The sequence below is a fragment of the Stegodyphus dumicola genome, chromosome 2 (assembly GCF_044657685.1).
Source record: "Stegodyphus dumicola isolate Sdum_Otavi_A_Nest chromosome 2, ASM4465768v1".
NCBI lineage: Eukaryota > Metazoa > Arthropoda > Arachnida > Araneae > Eresidae > Stegodyphus > Stegodyphus dumicola.
In genome coordinates this window covers 175,552,645-175,571,445 of record NC_140769.1, presented here as the reverse complement: position 1 = coordinate 175,571,445, position 18,801 = coordinate 175,552,645, and the positions used below count along the sequence as shown (strand labels likewise).

Sequence of the window (18,801 nt, the reverse complement as noted above, 5' to 3'; positions counted from 1 at the left end):
TCTTCACAAGTAAAACTAGGTAAAAAATTTTTTTACATACATTTATGAAGCGAATGTGTAATAAGATAATCATAAATGTTATTCTTAAAAGAATGTTTAACAGATATTACGTAGGGGGTCAGTTACAAAATTTATAATGCCATGATGTAACATGGATGTTTTTCAAGTTGTTTTAGAAGAATTCTATTTTGCAACGAACATTAATCACCAAGGAAAAGCGACTTTAGAGTTGCTATTTTCTAAACATGCCTCAAAAGTGATTAATTGCACTAGTATTAGAATGGATAAAAGTTAACGAATCATAGTAGCATGAAAATGCGAATTTAGCGCCAGGATAAAAAAACTTGCAGGCGGATCGCGTTGCAAACCACCAGGCAGATTTCAAATGTACCCGCACGCGAAGACATAGCTTACTGATAAGGATAATTGTTTTATGATTCTTAATTTAGTTCATAAAATGACGTCACACTTTGATACGAGATCTTTTATTGATTTGCTGGCAGTAATTACTTTTAATTTTAGGATTTTAGCCGTTGATGTTTTCTTCTTTCTGCTTGTTGATGTTCAGTTATTTTAATACATATATGATGGTTAATTCTTTTGTACCCTTAGCATTCTCCGCTCTTGTGTAAGAATTTAATTATTGATTCACAAGGCCTTAATTTTAGAGGTAAATTCTTAGTTTCTACCATGCTTTATAATTTACGATGTTCTCATAATTTTAACGTATAATTTCTCATAATTTTCTATTCATAATAACACATTTATTTTCTGTAATTTGAATTGTGTTACTAGCTTTTTTTTTTTTTTTTTTTTTTTTTTCATTTTACACAGAATTTGTGTCATCCTTTTTAACCAACATAGTCTGGACTGAACTTATTTTTTATATTTTCACACCATATACATAACTTCTTTTTACCAAAAGGAGATATTTTACCAAAATCTAAGTTATATTTTCGAATATTTCAACTTCATCAACATTCATCCCAAATACAATAATTCTTCGTAAAGTACCTATATAATAAGGAGTAACCCCTTTTCAATGCAAAATTACACACAATTACATTTTATGCAAAATAATTTAAATTATGCAAAATTACATTTTTACGCTTTTTCGAGGACTGTAATTTAATAAACGAGGCTTAAATGTATAAGGTATTTTCTCCCTTATTTCCGCATGCCTACGTGGTGTAACTGGAAGCACGCTCGACACGTATTCGGGAGGTCAAGGGTTCGAGTCCCGGCGAGGGCACAATGCACATTTTTCACGTCTCCTGCTTCAAAAAATCTTTATGACTTTACAAATGTTAATTCAGAAGTCAAACAACAAAAATCAGCGTTATACCTACAAAATTTTCACAGGACTAGTTTCGATGGTTTTACCGAACCATCATCTTCAGCTGCAAAACCGCAAATGAACAAGATAGGAAATAATGATTAGATAAGATAAGAAAGCCTGGACAAGAATAAGCAAGTGGCGCCATCTGTTGGCGAAACCAGAACTAAAACATAATTTCTCTAAAAGCCGAAGGCAAATTTGGATTGGAATTAGGATCGTTAACTAGAACAGAAAGATTTTTATGAATGTGAAATGCCTCTAGAAAATCGAGTTCTCCAATGGAAGATGCTTTTTGAATAATTTTGGCAGCAGAAAAATTGAAAGTGGCATTTCACATTCATAAAAATCTTTCTGTTCTAGTTAACGATCCTAATTCCAATCCAAATTTGCCTTCGGCTTTTAGAGAAATTATGTTTTAGTTCTGGTTTCGCCAACAGATGGCGCCACTTGCTTATTCTTGTCCAGGCTTTCTTATCTTATCTAATCATTATTTCCTATCTTGTTCATTTGCGGTTTTGCAGCTGAAGATGATGATTCGGTAAAACCATCGAAACTAGTCCTGTGAAAATTTTGTAGGTATAACGCTGATTTTTGTTGTTTGACTTCTGAATTAGTATTTATTCGGCTTATTATTGTGTCTTAATTTACAAATGTTATCTTTCCGAAGATGAAAACTCTAACAACAACGATCTAATTCGTTCAAATTTTCGTATTTCATGCTGTCTTAGTACAGAATACCCATTTTAGGCGTATTTTCCTAACACAACAGTAAGAGTTAAATAGGAAATAAACATATTGCAATGTAGAATATTTACTGTTTTACCCAAATGAGGATAGAACCTTCATCGAATTTAAGTTATTTATCCAATTCCCAACAGGTTTGGAAAATGAAAAGCACTTATATTTACCTAAAAATGAGCCTTAACATATTCTTTTCTGCTTCTTTACTGTGAGTGGAAAACCTGAAGGTGGCTTTGTGTAGGCTTCTCAGTACACACGCACAAAGGAGTCATTTAATATTTTGTAATATTTGAAGTGCATTTTATCAACACTTTGGATACATTTAATGCTGATTCAACTAACTTCCAAGTAGTATTTATATATATTTAGCCCATATATGCTATGTCTATTAGAAAAGTTCCAAACATTATTGGGGAAAAATGCAAGAACATATTCAGTACCTACACAATCTCTCAGAAAATCCCATTCGTTGAAAATAGTAAAACTCTGCACAGTTTTTAATGAAATTGATGCATTATTATAAAACCTGAATAAGATACTATTTTCTATAAACTGAAGGAGATAAAAGAGAGTATACTTATGGTAACTTATCAACTTTTAGGAAAAAAAAAATAAGGTAACCAACCAATGCTTTTAGAAATGCTGCGGTTTTTTTTTTTTTTTTTTTTAATCTACCCTTCTATACTAAAGAGAAAATTCAATGAAATCCTCATTTTTCCTATGAAGACACACATATCTCTCCTAAATCAGAACGAAAATCTCTTTCTCCCATCTAAAATCGGAATATTTCATTCTTCCTTAGTGCGACGATCACGTAGTGCTAATAGACGTCGGTAGCTTCAGGTATAGTAACTGCTGGCTTTTTTCGCCATATGTTAGCACCAATGTTAAGTAGAGTAGCGCACGAATTTTGCCGTGACCTTCGGGATTGGCCGTTGTTTTGCATGGCCTTAAAAATGATAATGACCTTGGGATTCGATATCACTTCTAGCTCCTGCTAGACGGGCCTTTTCTGAGAAACGAGATTATGGTAACACTGGTTTAAACGGGAGGATTCCTAGAAAAAAGAGCTCCGCTGGAAGCACAGTCCCGCTTAGCTAAGGAAACGATGTAGCGGCTACCCGGGATTTACCGAAAATGTCTCGGCTAAAGCTGTGTCCCGGGTAGAGTCAACTAATCAGACGAAAGTTCTGCTTCTGAAGGATCATGTGATCCCAATCTGAGCGATAATCGATTACTGTTTGGCGTTCAAGTCTTTGTAGTAAGTGAAAATGGTAACTTAACTACGTGGGTTTCCTGGAAATGTGTGGGTTCTGAGAATTGTCCCTTTCGACGTCCAGTCCCACGTAGCCGAAACATGTGATTAGAGCTTTACATGCGAGTTGTGGCACAAAGAAGCTCTAATGCGCTATATTTAAGAATTCGGACTTTAAAATTTGCGAGCGTTGAGTGGCTCTCAAGATCGCTACAGTAGATTTAGTTATACTTTCAACGGAAAAGAAAATATTTTTTTACATAAAAAATAAGGTATGACCTATTAAACAGCCTTGAAAAAATCACGGTCAAGTACATATTTATGACTCAATAGCTCAGTTTCACACCAGACTCTGACATTTTTTCAATGATACATGCATCGATTATCATCCTCGAGTTTAAATTTTCAGGTCTGTAACAGATATTTCAGTGGCTTTCACGTTATAGACAGAAGATTTAATTCACATTATAACTTCAGACACTACTTGCAATGCGAAAAACACTCCAGATGTTTACGTAAAATCATATTATTCCACATATTTTTCAAGATTTTAGGCCAATTTCAATTACGCGAATCATGAACTCTCAAATAGAATATATTTTTGACAGAACCTGCTTTAACATGTCATTCTTTTACTTCTAAATAATTTAAATGATTTCACATTACTTTAATCAATGAGAAAAACATTTGAAGTTTTTCTAAAATTTAAAACATTTATACAATTTATGGGATAAGAACTACTGAAGGAACTTTTACTGTCAACTGTATGGTGATCAAGACTTTTTCTAACCACAGATGCAATCTTGTACTCCTTCCCACAATACAATTTGTAGGCTTGGGATAATTAGTTCAGGCAATCGAGATTAATTACAAAAACAATAACTCCAAATTCAAAGGGAATTCAACACTTCTTCCCCATGCCAAATATTATTGGCAGAAGAGCTATAGCTAAATCTGCTCCGATAGTGGTAGGTCGAACACTGACAGTTCAATTGAACATAGTGGTGCTCAGCCACTTTTCCCTATACCCTATTCGCAGTATGCATTTTAAATATTACGTTCATCAGGATAATACCTTAGCACACATGTTTCCGTTGCGACATATTCTTCAGATGAAACATGCATGACGAGCTGAAACACTGTACGAAATTGTACTACTGAAACTCATTGGACTGCGTACCACAGATCCTTTTATAACTGTTTTTGTTGCTGTTCTTTTTCAATTACGTGTATCGTTAATTTTGATCATTAAGTCATTAAAACTTAATTTGATCGTTTATTCTTTTGCATTTATATCATTGGCCATAAGTTCATTTATGATTATATAAATTTTATTAAATAATGCGAAAGAGAAAGCATTCCTTTTGGTTTCTCTGCCTTTACATGATTCCTGTATTTAGCCTTTCAGCCAATTTCAATTTCATACCAACCAATATTCGCCCTTTTGTTACAGTTTAAGTACGCGGTTCTCCTTCATAACAGTTCCCTGTTATAGTACCAGCAAGTTTATGGAGATAGTCTGTTGTTTGGTCATGAAATGTGATCATGAAACTTATCATGGTGAAACATTTCGTAGATGACGACCCATTAAAGCGCCTGATTCTTTTGAAAATGAAGTTAAGCATTGGCATAGAACATCAGTTCTCTAAGGCATCCACTTCTGCGGAAGGCCAAAATCAACAGCCCATCAGCGGTCAAGCGGTAAAGCAGCTGAACACTAGTAGTTCTGTCCGTGGTTCGAATTACAGAGAACGGGCTGGCTGCATGGGCGTTTCCTTGAATTTCCCCATATGTAAAGTGTGTACAGATCAGTTTTCCATAGAACGTCCTCCACGAAGGCATCCTTTTTCTTAGGCAGAAGATTAACCCTTGTGAGCTTTGCCGTGATTAAATTAACCAAACCAAACCGTAAGAATATCAAAACACTTTGAAACTAGTCCTGTAAATTTATGAGATACATTATCCTGATTCTTATTGCTTTAATATCTTTAATAAGTCGAGATGATCCCAAATGTGCTCTGTTAATAAAATAAAATAATAAATAAATAATATAGTTATATCATTTTCTTTTTGAAATGATAAAAAGCTTTGGTTTTGGGACAAAATTGTACTTGCCACTGTAGTTAATTTCTGTGACACTAGATGGCAGTACCTGCAAACTCATTTCTTGGGCTTGCATTTGATAGCGTTTTATTCGCAAAACAAACATTTTTTACGCATGCAAATAACTGAATTTTTTTTTTAAACGGATAAGAGGATTAAGGCATTTCTTTTGTTCCCTCTATATGTGCTATAATTATGATTAATTTGTAATCATTGGATAAAACTTTCAGATTATTCCATAAGAAGATGACTACAGCTACTGATATCTGTTTGTTTCCAGACGTTTTTAGCAGCCAAGTGGAAAAGAAATACACCAATCAAAAATTAAAAGTTAGGGGAAAAAAAAAAAAAAAAAAAAAAAAAAAAACATACTTTTGGCATAAGTTCTGAATAAAACTCTATCACTTTTGAAGAATGATTTTTTTATTTATTATTAATTTCGGAGAAATAATTTTTTATTCTTTCCCTTGAGAGTTCGCTGCCTGCTTTTTGTTGATTTATATCTTTTTCGATCCATCCTCGCCAACATTTTTCGCGGATTAACTATTATGTATTTTTAAAAAATGTTATTCAGTTGCTTTTTTATTATATAAAGCCCAGATTCCCACAAATTAACTGCGCTGTAGAAGTGTAAGATCTGTGCGGAATGTATAAAAATATTTCGTGACCAAATACATCTTGAACTACTGGTGGTAACTCTACGATTCTAAACTAAAAAAATGAATCGAACAAGATAAGTTCGCGAACTGAAAATTTCGGTGTTATGAGAAATTTATAAAAAATACAAAATTAGAGTTTTTGTGGGTCTAATATATGTGAAAAACCATTCAAAGATCAAATGCTTTTTAAAGCGTTGTGAACGACATATATGGAAAAATCAAATTAATATAACTATAGCATGATCCTATACAAACTGCGATATAAAGATATCACAACACCGAAACTATCTTCTGAAAATTTATTTATTTGATTCATTTCATAAGTGCAAACATTTGAATCCGTGTTTATTGTCTGCAAGCCTTCGAATGGTATCTGCGCAAAATAGAGCTGTTTTTATAGACGTCTTTCAATCGCACTGACGTTTCCAAAAGGGTGTGATGTGGTGTATTTAATTATGGCAAAGCACACTAGGGCTATCTGCCTAAGAGGGAGGGATGCCTTTCGTGGAGGACTTTCTAAGGGAAACTGGCTCGTATACACGTTACACATGGGGAAAACCACGAAAACACCCATGCAGCCAGCCCGTTCGCGGGATTCGAACCTCGGACCGAACTACCAGTGTTCAGCGACTTTACCGCTCGGCCGCTGGTGGTCCTTCGTTTCCAAAAGGGAAAATTATGAAAACTCACGCAACTAGCCTGTTCTCTGAAAATCGAATCTAAGCCAAACTACCAGTTTTCAGCGATCTTATTCTTTAGACATTTGTAGCCCGTAAATATATAATCAGCTGTTGAAGATATATTTAACGACGCAAATGTTTCAGAACACCTTGTAGCTGTACAATTATGAATTAAGTGTGTCTTAGTTTTAACGTTAGGAATTCAATTTTAAATAGCTATAAATCAATATTTTTTGTCAAGATTTTGATTGCTTATTTAAAAAATTGCATTTTTTTCTTAGGAAATTAAAGACGTTTATCTTGCCTCGATGGATGACAATATCATAACAGTGAATTACGCTCAGTATCCTTCATATAGTGTAGCAATAGCAAATGCCCGTGGATTAGGCGCACAGATTGCTTTGCTGATACAATTTATACAAGTAAGTGTAATCTATATATGAATTAATATTGCCTAAACAGATAAAATTTCTAAACCAGCATAAAGTTATGACATGCCAGAAAATATGGATTTTCGAAACATCAAAAAACATAATTAAAAGAAAAATGCAATAATTTTAATAATTTTAATTGGGCAAATAAGAAAACGGTATCATGTTTTACATCTGTAAAAGTAAGAGTCCAGCTGTGTAATATGAACTTAAAGTCTAGACTCGCAGATGAGGTCATCGTTTCATTTGAAAGTGTAAGACAAAGTCCTTAAATAGACCTTTTTATTTAAGCTTGAAGTTAAGAAAAGGCAGAACTTTTGCGTCCAATCCAAAATTTCACCATTTGCGGATATTAAAAAAAAAGTTTAATTTACAATTTGAAAAGGGATCGCAGCAGGAGACTACACAAATTTGTCTTAAATAAGCTAGCTCAGATTTTAAGGGCGCGCTTTAACTTCGGCTAGCAAACAGCTAATACAGGAATATTAACAGGTAGAACTAGGTCATAGAATGTAAAGTTGCGAGCACTGCTAAAGCTCTAAATCTGAAAAATTCAAAATCCTCTCCTTAAACAAATGTAAATCATTTACATCCTGATGAGGGGCTAAGGAAGAAAGAAGTTATAACACATATCTAAATCATAAAAAAATGACTTGATTAACATAAAAAGTTTCACTCACGGGTTTCCAATTACATAGCATCATACACTATAACGGCTTTGTTTTTAGATTAAGAAAAGAATCGCTGCGTCTAAAGAGTTCTAGTACAAAAACGTTTCTGTGACTGTGAGAAATCTTGATAAGGAGTATTAAAAGATGTAGTCTTCCTGTTCACAAAAATTTTCTTTCTTTCTTTTTTTTTTTTTTTTTTTTTTTTTTGCGTGTAACTAAAAATTTTCAAACTCATCTAACTAAGATTCGAATCTTCTAACAGAATGAATAATATTGATAATAATTACGAATTTCGAAAAAAGTAATAATAAATGAAAGCTTCTAAAATGACTCCACAGTAAATCGAAGAAGAAATGATATGTATTTCTAGACATATGCTAGTACTGCGCATCTTTTTTTTTGAAGGACGAGGAAAAGCATGTGCACTATTTCATCAGGAGACACTGAATAAGTACTGTCGAACATTATCAATTATTTTTAAGACATAAAGAATAAGTCAAGGTATTTTACGAAGGATCTCTGCAAAAACGTACGTAGTTTTTTGTGCTCATCATGCGGACATATGGCCACTCATCCTTCGCTATTAAAGGTTAGCTTTTGAGAAGAAAACCGTATTCAGAAAACTGAGATAAGTAGCTAAGAAAATATTATCAGCGGAACACTTGCATGATTACTTTCTGAGTTTTTATTTTTGTTACGAAGAAATAGAGGTTGTCCATGCATATATAATTGTTATTGAATACAGATGAATTATAATATAGTAATATTAAAATGTTTTAATCTCCTAAACGTTTTTGGTAGAAAACATACGGATATCCAGCAGAAAAGTTTCACCTGGTTGGGCACAGCTTAGGAGCTCAAATATGCGCTTATGCTGGAGAAAGAATACATAACCTTGGGCGGATCACAGGTAAATATTTCCATTTCCTGTTTATTACATGTGCATCCACAATTTTACCGAAGTATCCTTTAGTGAGATTGTGGATTCGGATGTAGACTGAGATTTCAAATATTCAAGAAATATCACAGGGAAAAAAAATAACTGATTCCTCCCACGCACACATACACATGGAAAAAAAATCTTTGAAGTATAAAATTTACTTTGAGATCACAGCAACATTCTAGTTGTAACAAGAGTGTGATACAAATTGCATGCGAGGAAAACTGGTGTTATTACATATTTCAAATAGCCGCCCAGGAGGGAAAGTGGTTAGTGACTTTGATTGCCATACCAAAGGGCCTGGATTCGAACCCAGGAGAAGGCATGGATGTACTTTGTCCGTCCTTTCATAGGAGGCAACGAGGCCCCATAATGCCTCCATAATAAAGTGACCACCACTTCCGGCCTTAGTAGTGGCCAACGTCTATAGACGCCTTGAGCCCGCCATTGGAAAAAAAAAATATTTCAAATATATGTAATAAAAATCTTTTGAAAAAGATACCCTAATGCGCTTAAGAAGTATGAAACCTTCATTTATTTTAATCCTTTTCAGTTTAATTTCTTTCAAGTTTCGTTGTCTCGACCTTTCCAACCAGTTTCGTGATGGTAGAAATAACGTAGGTAATTTTGGGTATTTTGCTTGTATAACAAATATAAATATGACAATTTTGTTATATATAATAACAAATATAAATATGACAATTTTGTTATATATAATAACAAATATAATTCATTTAACTTTGAAATATAATCAATGAAAATAATTTTAATAAACTATTTATTTTTTAATTTGTAAATTAAATTTAACTAATTATTTAAGTGATAATTTATTTAACAATTTTGTTATATATAAAACAAGTACAATTTTAATTGTATGTTATATATAATAACAAATACAAGATAATATAAACAAAGCAATTTCGTTTAGTAAATCTTTTATCTCATCTTCGTATCAGACGTGTGTTTTTTCCCCAAAACTAACAACTTTCCACAAAAAGAGAGAGGACAGGGAGCAAAGATACTACTTCAATAAATAAAATGTATTCTTTGGCTGTACGCTGTTCTTCGCTTATTTTAATTTTGTGAATCTAATTGACGAATTAAGGAAAGATCTGGAATCTATATTTCGAATGTATCTATTCCTAGTGGTTAGCGAAGCAGATACTCGATTCGGATTGAATAATGGATTGCTTAATTAAAACAATGTACTTGAGGGCTATGTGTAAGGAAAGAATCTTCCGTGGAGGACCTTCTAAAGAAAACTTGCTGGTATTAATAAAATCAAGAGTTTACCTTATACGTACATGCAGTCAGGTCATTTACGCGCAAGGATAGAATCTTTGATGAATTATTATAATTTCTTTAGCCATTTTAGAATAAATCAGAAGTACGGTTGGATTGTAATCATGAGAAACATTTTTTATATTCGAATCTATGTGGAGTATTGAAATTATAACGTATCGTTAATAAACAAATACACCTCTTAAGTTTTAACTTTTACCCGGCATTAATAAACATTCGTTTCTTCAGTTACAATTATCCTTGCAATATGCCAAAGAGTGTTCATATGGGATATCATTTTCAGTAGCGTATTAACTTATTAACTTAAAAATAACGTATCAAGTTATTTAAAAATAACTTACGTATGAACTTTAAAAATAACTTCGTTTTGAATGCTACTTAATTTTAATGTCATTCTTATAAAATGAACCTTATGTGTTTTCCTTTTTTTCCTTTTTTAAAAATAAAAAGCAATATTCGCTTATGACATCACACCAGTGAGAATTTCAACATACAGAGGATTTATTATTTTACTGAAGAATTTAATATAAGATAACGAATCACCCTACAATACAGTACTTATTATAATACTTAAATGACATGTATGAAGTAACTAAATCAAAATTGGCTTTGTTTAGAACGGTATTTAACATTACAGCTAATTTTGTGATAAAATTTTATACTGTTTATGATATATCTCCGAAACTCGAGTTCATTTGTAATTGGTGTAGCACTGTGATATGGTTGTTTTAGTGGGCAAGAGAATAGATAGTTCTCTGTTCTCTGGTGCGCTTCTTCCGCTACAAACACAATTGTAAGAAGAGATACTATTTTCGTTGTAGTAATAGGTAGGCAAGTGCAGATTAGCCATGTGCAGATATGAATTAATTGAAACTGGAGTTATCCAGGTACCTTTTCTCATTTATTACGAAGATAAGATCCCGCGTTATCTTCCCTTGGGACACAAAGTTCCATTCGTTCTGCCAAATTTGATTTATTTTCTTATGGGTTTCTTTTTTACTTACATATTTAATTTTACCATTTCAAGTTCATATTTTCTGAATCGGAAAGTAGTTACATCTTTGACAAAAACGTTTTGCTTCTGTTATTCATCTTCGTTTCTGACATTCCCTGCATATGCTCTCAGTCAGCAAAGAGAAATTTTAATTTATCTATTTTCTTGGATGAGATGAAAGATTTCTTGACTCTGGGAAAAGGGTGTTTGAAGTTCGTTATTGCATGTATCGAAGAGAGAGAATCTCACCGAATTGTGAACTGAGTCCATTTGTTATTAATTGCAATTTCTATTGCCGTTTTAATAGCTAAACGTTTCTTGCTATTAAATTAATTTTTTTTTGTTATAAAAAATTCAATAGCTAAAACTGTATTTTGTGAGCACGTTTTCGTTTTATAGCACTTTATAAACTGGAACTAATAAACAAACCTAAGAAGAAATGAAAATTTTTTTCATAGATCATAGATCAGCAGCGGCAGTCAGCTCTTGGGGCAAGGGAGATTTTAAACAGTGATTCAAATTGTATCGTAATTAATAATTTATTTCGTTAATAGTTAACTCTCACAGTGTGGTAAGAGTATTGATTGTTACGAGAATATCATGCTTTTATAATTATAGTTCTTAGTTTTCTCTTCAACTATAGTATAATCGGAAGTCCTGATACTATAGATAGTATCAGTATATATAGTGCGATTTGCATTGAAATCGGTCAATCAAAAGTCAAAATATATAATTTTCATGCTTGAGAGTATCATCCGAAGCTGGTTAGATACTGCAATTATGTCGGTTAGCTAATCTCTTTTCAGAAAGAAGTATTTGGGTTCGAACGGAAGTTTGCCCCCAAGTCTTTGCAATACATTTATGAATTTATAGAACATAGGCACCTGTTGTTCACATTTGTTCATAATACATGTAGCACTGACACACTGCTAAGTTTAAAGATAGATATATTTTCTACGTTATTTTTTATATTTTACATTGTGTTAAAAGATAAATATCTATATACGTACTGTAAGAAGATATGAGAATTACTGTGTGCACTTCATAATTCTAATTTTCTGAAAATTCAAAGTGCCTCAAACTTTTATGTACGTTAAATTAGCGATTTTCATGAAGTGCCTATTACATCTAGTATCTCTAAATCACTTTATCTATCTATGCTTCTATATATCAAAATATCGATTTGTTTAGCTTTGTCAATTATTTCAAGTTTCAAGCTTTAACAATTATTTTATTATTCAAACTTAATTTAAACCTCTCTTCTCTTTGGATCACATCAAAACATTCGCTCACACAAGAATACTATGCAAATGAAAGTACTCGTAAGATAGTTTCAAGACTTAGCGAAGGATAAGTGCAACTCGTGCTTTGTTGATCAAAGAACCGCCTTATCTTTCATGAATGCTAGTATTGATCCATTTAAAAAAATGTTTGCTAGAAAGCCGCAATAAAACCATTGCCGCTCGAGGTTCGCGAATGCCCCATTTTATAGTGATTATCCAAGTATAAAACCAGGTGAATTGTTCTAGCGGATCTGATTTTGATAGCAATTTTATAGTGATATTTTGAAGGTTGGTAGCCTAATTTTTACTAGCTATTATTAATAAATAATCTACTGTTTAGTTCTGCAAATTCGTACTTTCAGAAAACTTAAAATCCTCTGACTGGCACAGGGTTTCGCTACGAAATCCCAAATTTCCCAAAACTGACAAAAAGGTAATTTCTTGATTCTTATGCTAAAATGCCCCTGGTACTTTACATCTGGATTTATGTACTAAAACTGTATAGCCTTAATTTCTTTGACATAATTAAAGATTCATGTATATATATACATATTAAATACGTTAAAAATACTATAGACCGTGTACATACGACATTGCCGGTCAGGTGGTCTTAAATAAAGTTTGTCGAATTTCAATCTGTGCTTGTGTACCTTAAATGAAATCTGGTAACTTCCCGACATTTAAAAATTAACTCTTATTGAATTACCAGCAAATGAACATATCTTTTGAGAATATTTAAAGCATAATTTTATGATCTGATCTGTATATCTAGATGCATGTATGTATGAGTTTTCCATATAATTAAAATATTTAACATTCTGCTAATAAAGAGAGAAAAATGTGTAATTTCTCAATATTTTCTTGCTTTAAAGACTTTATGTGCTTTTATTAGATCTATATTGTAACATAAAGAAGCTATGTATGTATAATTTGCGGTAGATCGGAAGATGATATTTTTGATATTTTTAATACAATTTTCGTTACATTATTCTTTATTTTTCAAGGGCTTGATCCTGGTGGTCCAGGTTATGAAAATCGGCCGGATGTTGTTATCCTTGATGCTTCCGATGCTCTGTTTGTTGATGTGATACATACAAATCCTGGAAGAATAATTATCGATGGTATATTTATCATTTGCCTGTATTAAATGTATATTATATATATATATAATGTGTATACGAATTAATGTAGAAATATGTATTAATTAGAAAATTAATTTGCACTCATAACAATCGAGACGATTGTCAAGTCAGAATGATGGAATGTAATCAGCCGATAGATGGCATTGTAGAAAGCCGCAGATAGAGGGCTCACGACTGTAATCCAGAATCGGGGAGTCTACAGAATGTGAGCGATGAGACCTTCATTCCTGAACTATATGTAAATATGTATACATTTAGCGTAGTAATAAAAGAATTTATAAAAACATTAGAGTCATCCTACAGTTAACACATAACCATCCGGACAGTGTTCTAACATCTGGGTATGGTATATAGAAAGTTTTCTTATTATGAATTATTAGTTTATTAGTATGCAGCTTTAGCATTACTAAATTCATAGGCATTTTAATTTACTTTTAATGACTTTTACTTAGAATTTATGTATGTAAAATCACTTATATATATAAGTATATATATATATATAAGTGATGAGATATATTTATATATATATAGGTGATGAGATATATTTATATATATATATAGGTGATGAGATATATTTATATATATATAAGCTATGAGATGTTTTATATATATATATGTAAACTCGGCATCTAGGGGATTTCTAGGCTAACGATGCACATCTAGGTGACTAAATTGTTTTATTTAGCTATTGGTGGAGTTACATTAGTGGCTATTTACAAATGAAAAAAGAGTGATGATTAAGAAGTTACATCTTCGTTGCCTAATCATTACTTCGAAGCGCGCATACTTTTCTTATTTTCCATCAATCTCCTTTAGACCGTGCGTCGTGTTGAATTGTCGCACTCCTGATACTTACATTCGGACGTCCTAATGCGACAGGCCCTCCTATCAATGTCGGCGTTACATAAATATCTGAAATGAGTATAAAAAAAAAGGAAAAAAATTCTTCGTTTGGATGTATCATCTTGGAACGTCCTGAGGAAAAAAAAAAAGTCATTTCTTTGAGTGTCAATGGATCCTCTGGGAACGCCTTGAGGTAAAAAAAATAATTATTTCTGCAGAACGTCTTAAATGCTCAAGAGTCTTTAGGAGCGTATCTGGAACATGTTGGAGAGGGCAAAAAATGAATATCTTAATAAATCTTGTATATATAATAATTCTATGTGGGGAGGGAACTTTTCAACTAATTAAAACGAAAAAAAAAAAAAAAAAAAAAAAAAAAAAAAAAAAAAAAAGGTAGTAAATACTAAATATAATGTCCAGTTGTATGCTATATCAATTCTAAATTAAGAGTTCATTGTTGGGAAGGCCATGGTTTCATCAGGTCAGGAGCTGTGGAAGTTTTATTAGGGCCTTCATGTATTCCAACTTTCTCTACCTCATAACGGTCATTTCGATTAACAGCTGTGACTTCGTAGGGTCTAAACAATCGGGGACGGAGTTTAATTCAGGTTCCAGATTGAGTGCTACTTGATCACCAACTTTGTATAAGGTTGTTTGTTTACGGCGCTTGTTATATTGACATCTATTTTCTTCTTGAATTTTGAGAATATTGGATATTCAATCAGGATATTCAGTGATTAAGATGATAATAACCTTATTTTTAAACATGTGGGCATATATTGTCATACTTTAAAAGCAAGTGACCTTTTCTTTCATTTTTTGGGGGGAGGGTTAATCTAAGTTATTGAAATTAGATTACGCATTCCATTACTTGAAAAATTGTTTCGCATATTTAAAAACTCCTCAAACGCTGATGCGTTAACTGATTTCCTTAAGAGAGCTGGTAGTTTTGCCTTTTTTACTTCATGGTATAAGTGGAAAGCACGTCTAGTCAGTAATCGGAAGATCAGGAGCACGAGTCTTTTGCTCTTACAGGCTATTTTTCATGTCTTCCACAGAGGTTGTACGCACAGTTTTTAGACAACTTTCATTGTGGTCACCGAAATGCTTTACCTAACATTTTATGCTATAAATGTTCTATTTTATAACTCTTATGCTTCACTATCTTTACATCGTAATTTTCAAAGCAATAAAGCCTTTTGTAGTATCGGAAGAGGTATTTTATTCCATTGATCTCGAATAGCTTTTCAAAGTCTAAAAACACTAAACAAAGTTTCCACTTTTAAAATTAAAGTCTAGAAACAAAGTTTCCACTTTTTAAAAGCCCCAAAACACAAAAATACATCGGTCATGAAACTTAGTAGCGATATAAGTGAAGAGATCCTTGATATCTGCTTCTTGCTCTATTTTTTCCAAGAAATTAACAGTAGATTTCCATGTGTCGCTGCTCGATTTGTCTTGATGCAGTTTTACTGATTGATCACACTGTGTGTACAGAGAAGATATTTCATATTTTGAAATTGGATGTAAAATTGTTTTTGTTAATATGTGGAGTACATTTTAACATTTTTCTCCACTCTCTTTATTTTTAATTTGCCGTTATATGTAAAACCAGCAACAATCATAAATCCCTTAGGAAAACTTTCTTTAGGTTCCTTGAATATATATATATATATGTAAAATGTATCCTTGAATATAATGTTCCTTGAATATATATATATATATATATATATATGTTCCTTGAATATATATATATATATGTTTTAAAATTATTTTCTTCCCTTTGATAATAATAAGTGGACCTCTTTTTTTTGTTATTCCAGTCATTTAAGTCCACAGAAGATCCATTTATTGTGACAATATTTTCCCATTTTTGTCCGCATAAATGTTTCTCATAAAGAATTCTGCAGCGCGTTCCTGGTTCGGCGATACGTAGTGGAGAAAGACGATACACATTACGTTTTTTCTCCTTTTTAAGATTCAGATCGGTATTAATAACTTTGTTTACAGTTGACACTGGGCATTTTAGTGCTTTTGTAACTATTCTTTGACTTGGCGGATTTCGTTTAACATTAAAAATCTTACTTTTGAAACAATCGAAACATTCCCTTTTTTCCTTTGATACGTATTTGGAACAGTTGTTGCAATTGTAGTTAAATATTGGCGTTTTTTTTTTTGTTATTGATAACATTACGTACCGTAGCTTTAGCTATTAGAAAAACCATGGCTTTCACAACGTTTTTTTAATAACTAGGTACGAATGATCATCGGAAAGAACACAAACATAGCCTACTATCCACTGCTCCTTTAAAAGCAAAATTTTGCATTAAAACAAAACTGCCAAATAGCAGACTATAATTAAACTTTCAAAAATATAGTTGCAGTTAAAAAATATCCAAATAGAAAATTTTTTTACAACAAAGCAAAATCGTCTGAAAAGTGTGCGAACAGCCTTTGTACTTCAAAATAAAAACCCCAATGGCTTTACATCGTTTTCAATAGTTTTCTCTGTTGCAAAATCATAACAGAGTATACTAAAGATTTTTGCTACCAGTTAATAATGATATGAATACTGCAGCTAGTAATTGACTTCTTTTTCGAATTTTGCAGTTGTAAATATCGGAATGTTTTCATTCGCAAACCCGCTCACATTTTCCAAATGATGTTCGATGTTCGATATTATTTTCCACTTTTTGGGTTTATGGTCAATGAATGGTACTTAGACATGGTACTCAGAATAATTGCTCGGCAAATCAAATATTATAACCTGTCAAAATCGCAATAACAACCTTGTATTTCGCGTACATTTATTAAAATACTCGAACAATACAAGGCGACTCGAGGCTTTGCCGTAATTAAATAACCTAACCTAACCTAACCTAACCTAATATAAGGCGAAATACCAGGTTGTTATTGCGATTTTGATTCTTATATTGGCGTGTTTCTCTTCTATTCTATTATAACCTGTATTTTACTTTTGTCAGTGGATTAAAAAATAGGTGAACAGAAGACAACCATTCATTTAAGTTATTAAAAATTAAATTATTTCAATGGCTTTGAAATTGGTTATAGCGTTAATTAATTTAAAGAGCGATAACACTATTTTGCTATTATTGAACAGGAAACTGGAAATTATGATTCAGTTAATAACTGAGGTTGGTTGGCTACCGAATGAGACCCAACGAACTAGAATGAACGCTTGAAATGATCTTCCTACCCATTATACTTAGTCTGATAAAGTACTTTTACTGAAAAATTACTGTTGGAAATTCCTACAATATTTGTTTTTTCATTATAGGTCTTGGAACTGTTGAAGACGTAGGACATGTAAATTTCTGGCCGGCCGGAGGGAGACCGAAAGGCTGTCCTCTCACACTGCTAAGAGAATTTTTAACTGGTTCTAGAAACTGTGAGTATTTATTTCATTAAGTACTTAATAATGGAAAGCATATCTTGTTAATTAAGGTAAACAGTGTACTTTGTGAAAATGTATTCATTATGTGTAATTATATATTTAGTTCATGCTGCATTAATGTAAACTTGTATCTCTTGCCGTCCGCTTTTCCTCCTCTGTGTTTTAAATTTGTAATTAACACATATTTGCTCAGATATTTGTTTTGTGTAAATTAAAGCCGAATTTTATTTTGTTTATTTCTATTTTTCTTGATTATTGGGAAACATTGTGCAAATTGCGATTTTGTAAATTTTCCTGTGGGACAACATATATTTATTCGTCGAAATTTTCCAGATTTGAGAACATTTCTTTACAGACTGCCAAATTTAAATGGATATTCAACGTAGTAATTTATGGAAAATGTTGAGCCTTAACTCTGCAAACGAATTCGCAGTTTTATTGCATCTTCTGCTGTGTATTCCATATGTAAATGTTTCAGCGCCTCTGGTCCCACTGATAATATGGAAATAAATCTGCAGAAATTATTCCTATTTATTGGTAGATATTTGGCGATATTTTCAATACTATGAGAGCTATATTTTTCTTCTCTTACTTAAAGCAGCGCTAATGATTATAATTTTAATTGGTTAAGCAGCACAAAGTCAGGGAACGGGATACTTTTGAGAAGGATTTCGAAAAATAAGTTGGCTCGCACTTTACAGACGAGAAGGTTACTACTTTGGTAGACAGACGCACGGGTTTTTGGCGATTTTTTCTGCGCCATAGTTGGCGCATTTTTTACAACTGCCTGCATAACATTGACAAACGCCATTAAGCATAGCAAAATATTCTAAACTTTATGCGATATCGTTGAAAATAATGTATCATTTTTTTTCTTGAAAACGTTGTTTTTCCAGATGACAGCGATTGTAAATAAAGACAATTCTTCTTTTAATCTAACAAATCTAGATTTTCAAAATGGAAGAATGGGTAGGACTGACTAAGCGGAAAAGTGATGATTCAC

At 32.3% G+C, this 18,801-nt stretch overlaps 1 protein-coding gene across 1 annotated transcript in view; it reads left to right on the top strand.

The window, feature by feature from the left end:
• LOC118186974 (uncharacterized) overlaps positions 1-18,801 on the top strand; it is a 173,883-nt gene that overhangs the window by 141,511 nt on the left and 13,571 nt on the right. The window contains exons 18-21 of the mRNA XM_085810247.1: positions 7,059-7,199; positions 8,681-8,789; positions 13,403-13,519; positions 17,682-17,792. Of these exons, the coding sequence (XP_085666373.1) occupies positions 7,059-7,199; positions 8,681-8,789; positions 13,403-13,519; positions 17,682-17,792 (478 nt within the window). The remainder of the gene's footprint in view (positions 1-7,058; positions 7,200-8,680; positions 8,790-13,402; positions 13,520-17,681; positions 17,793-18,801) is intronic.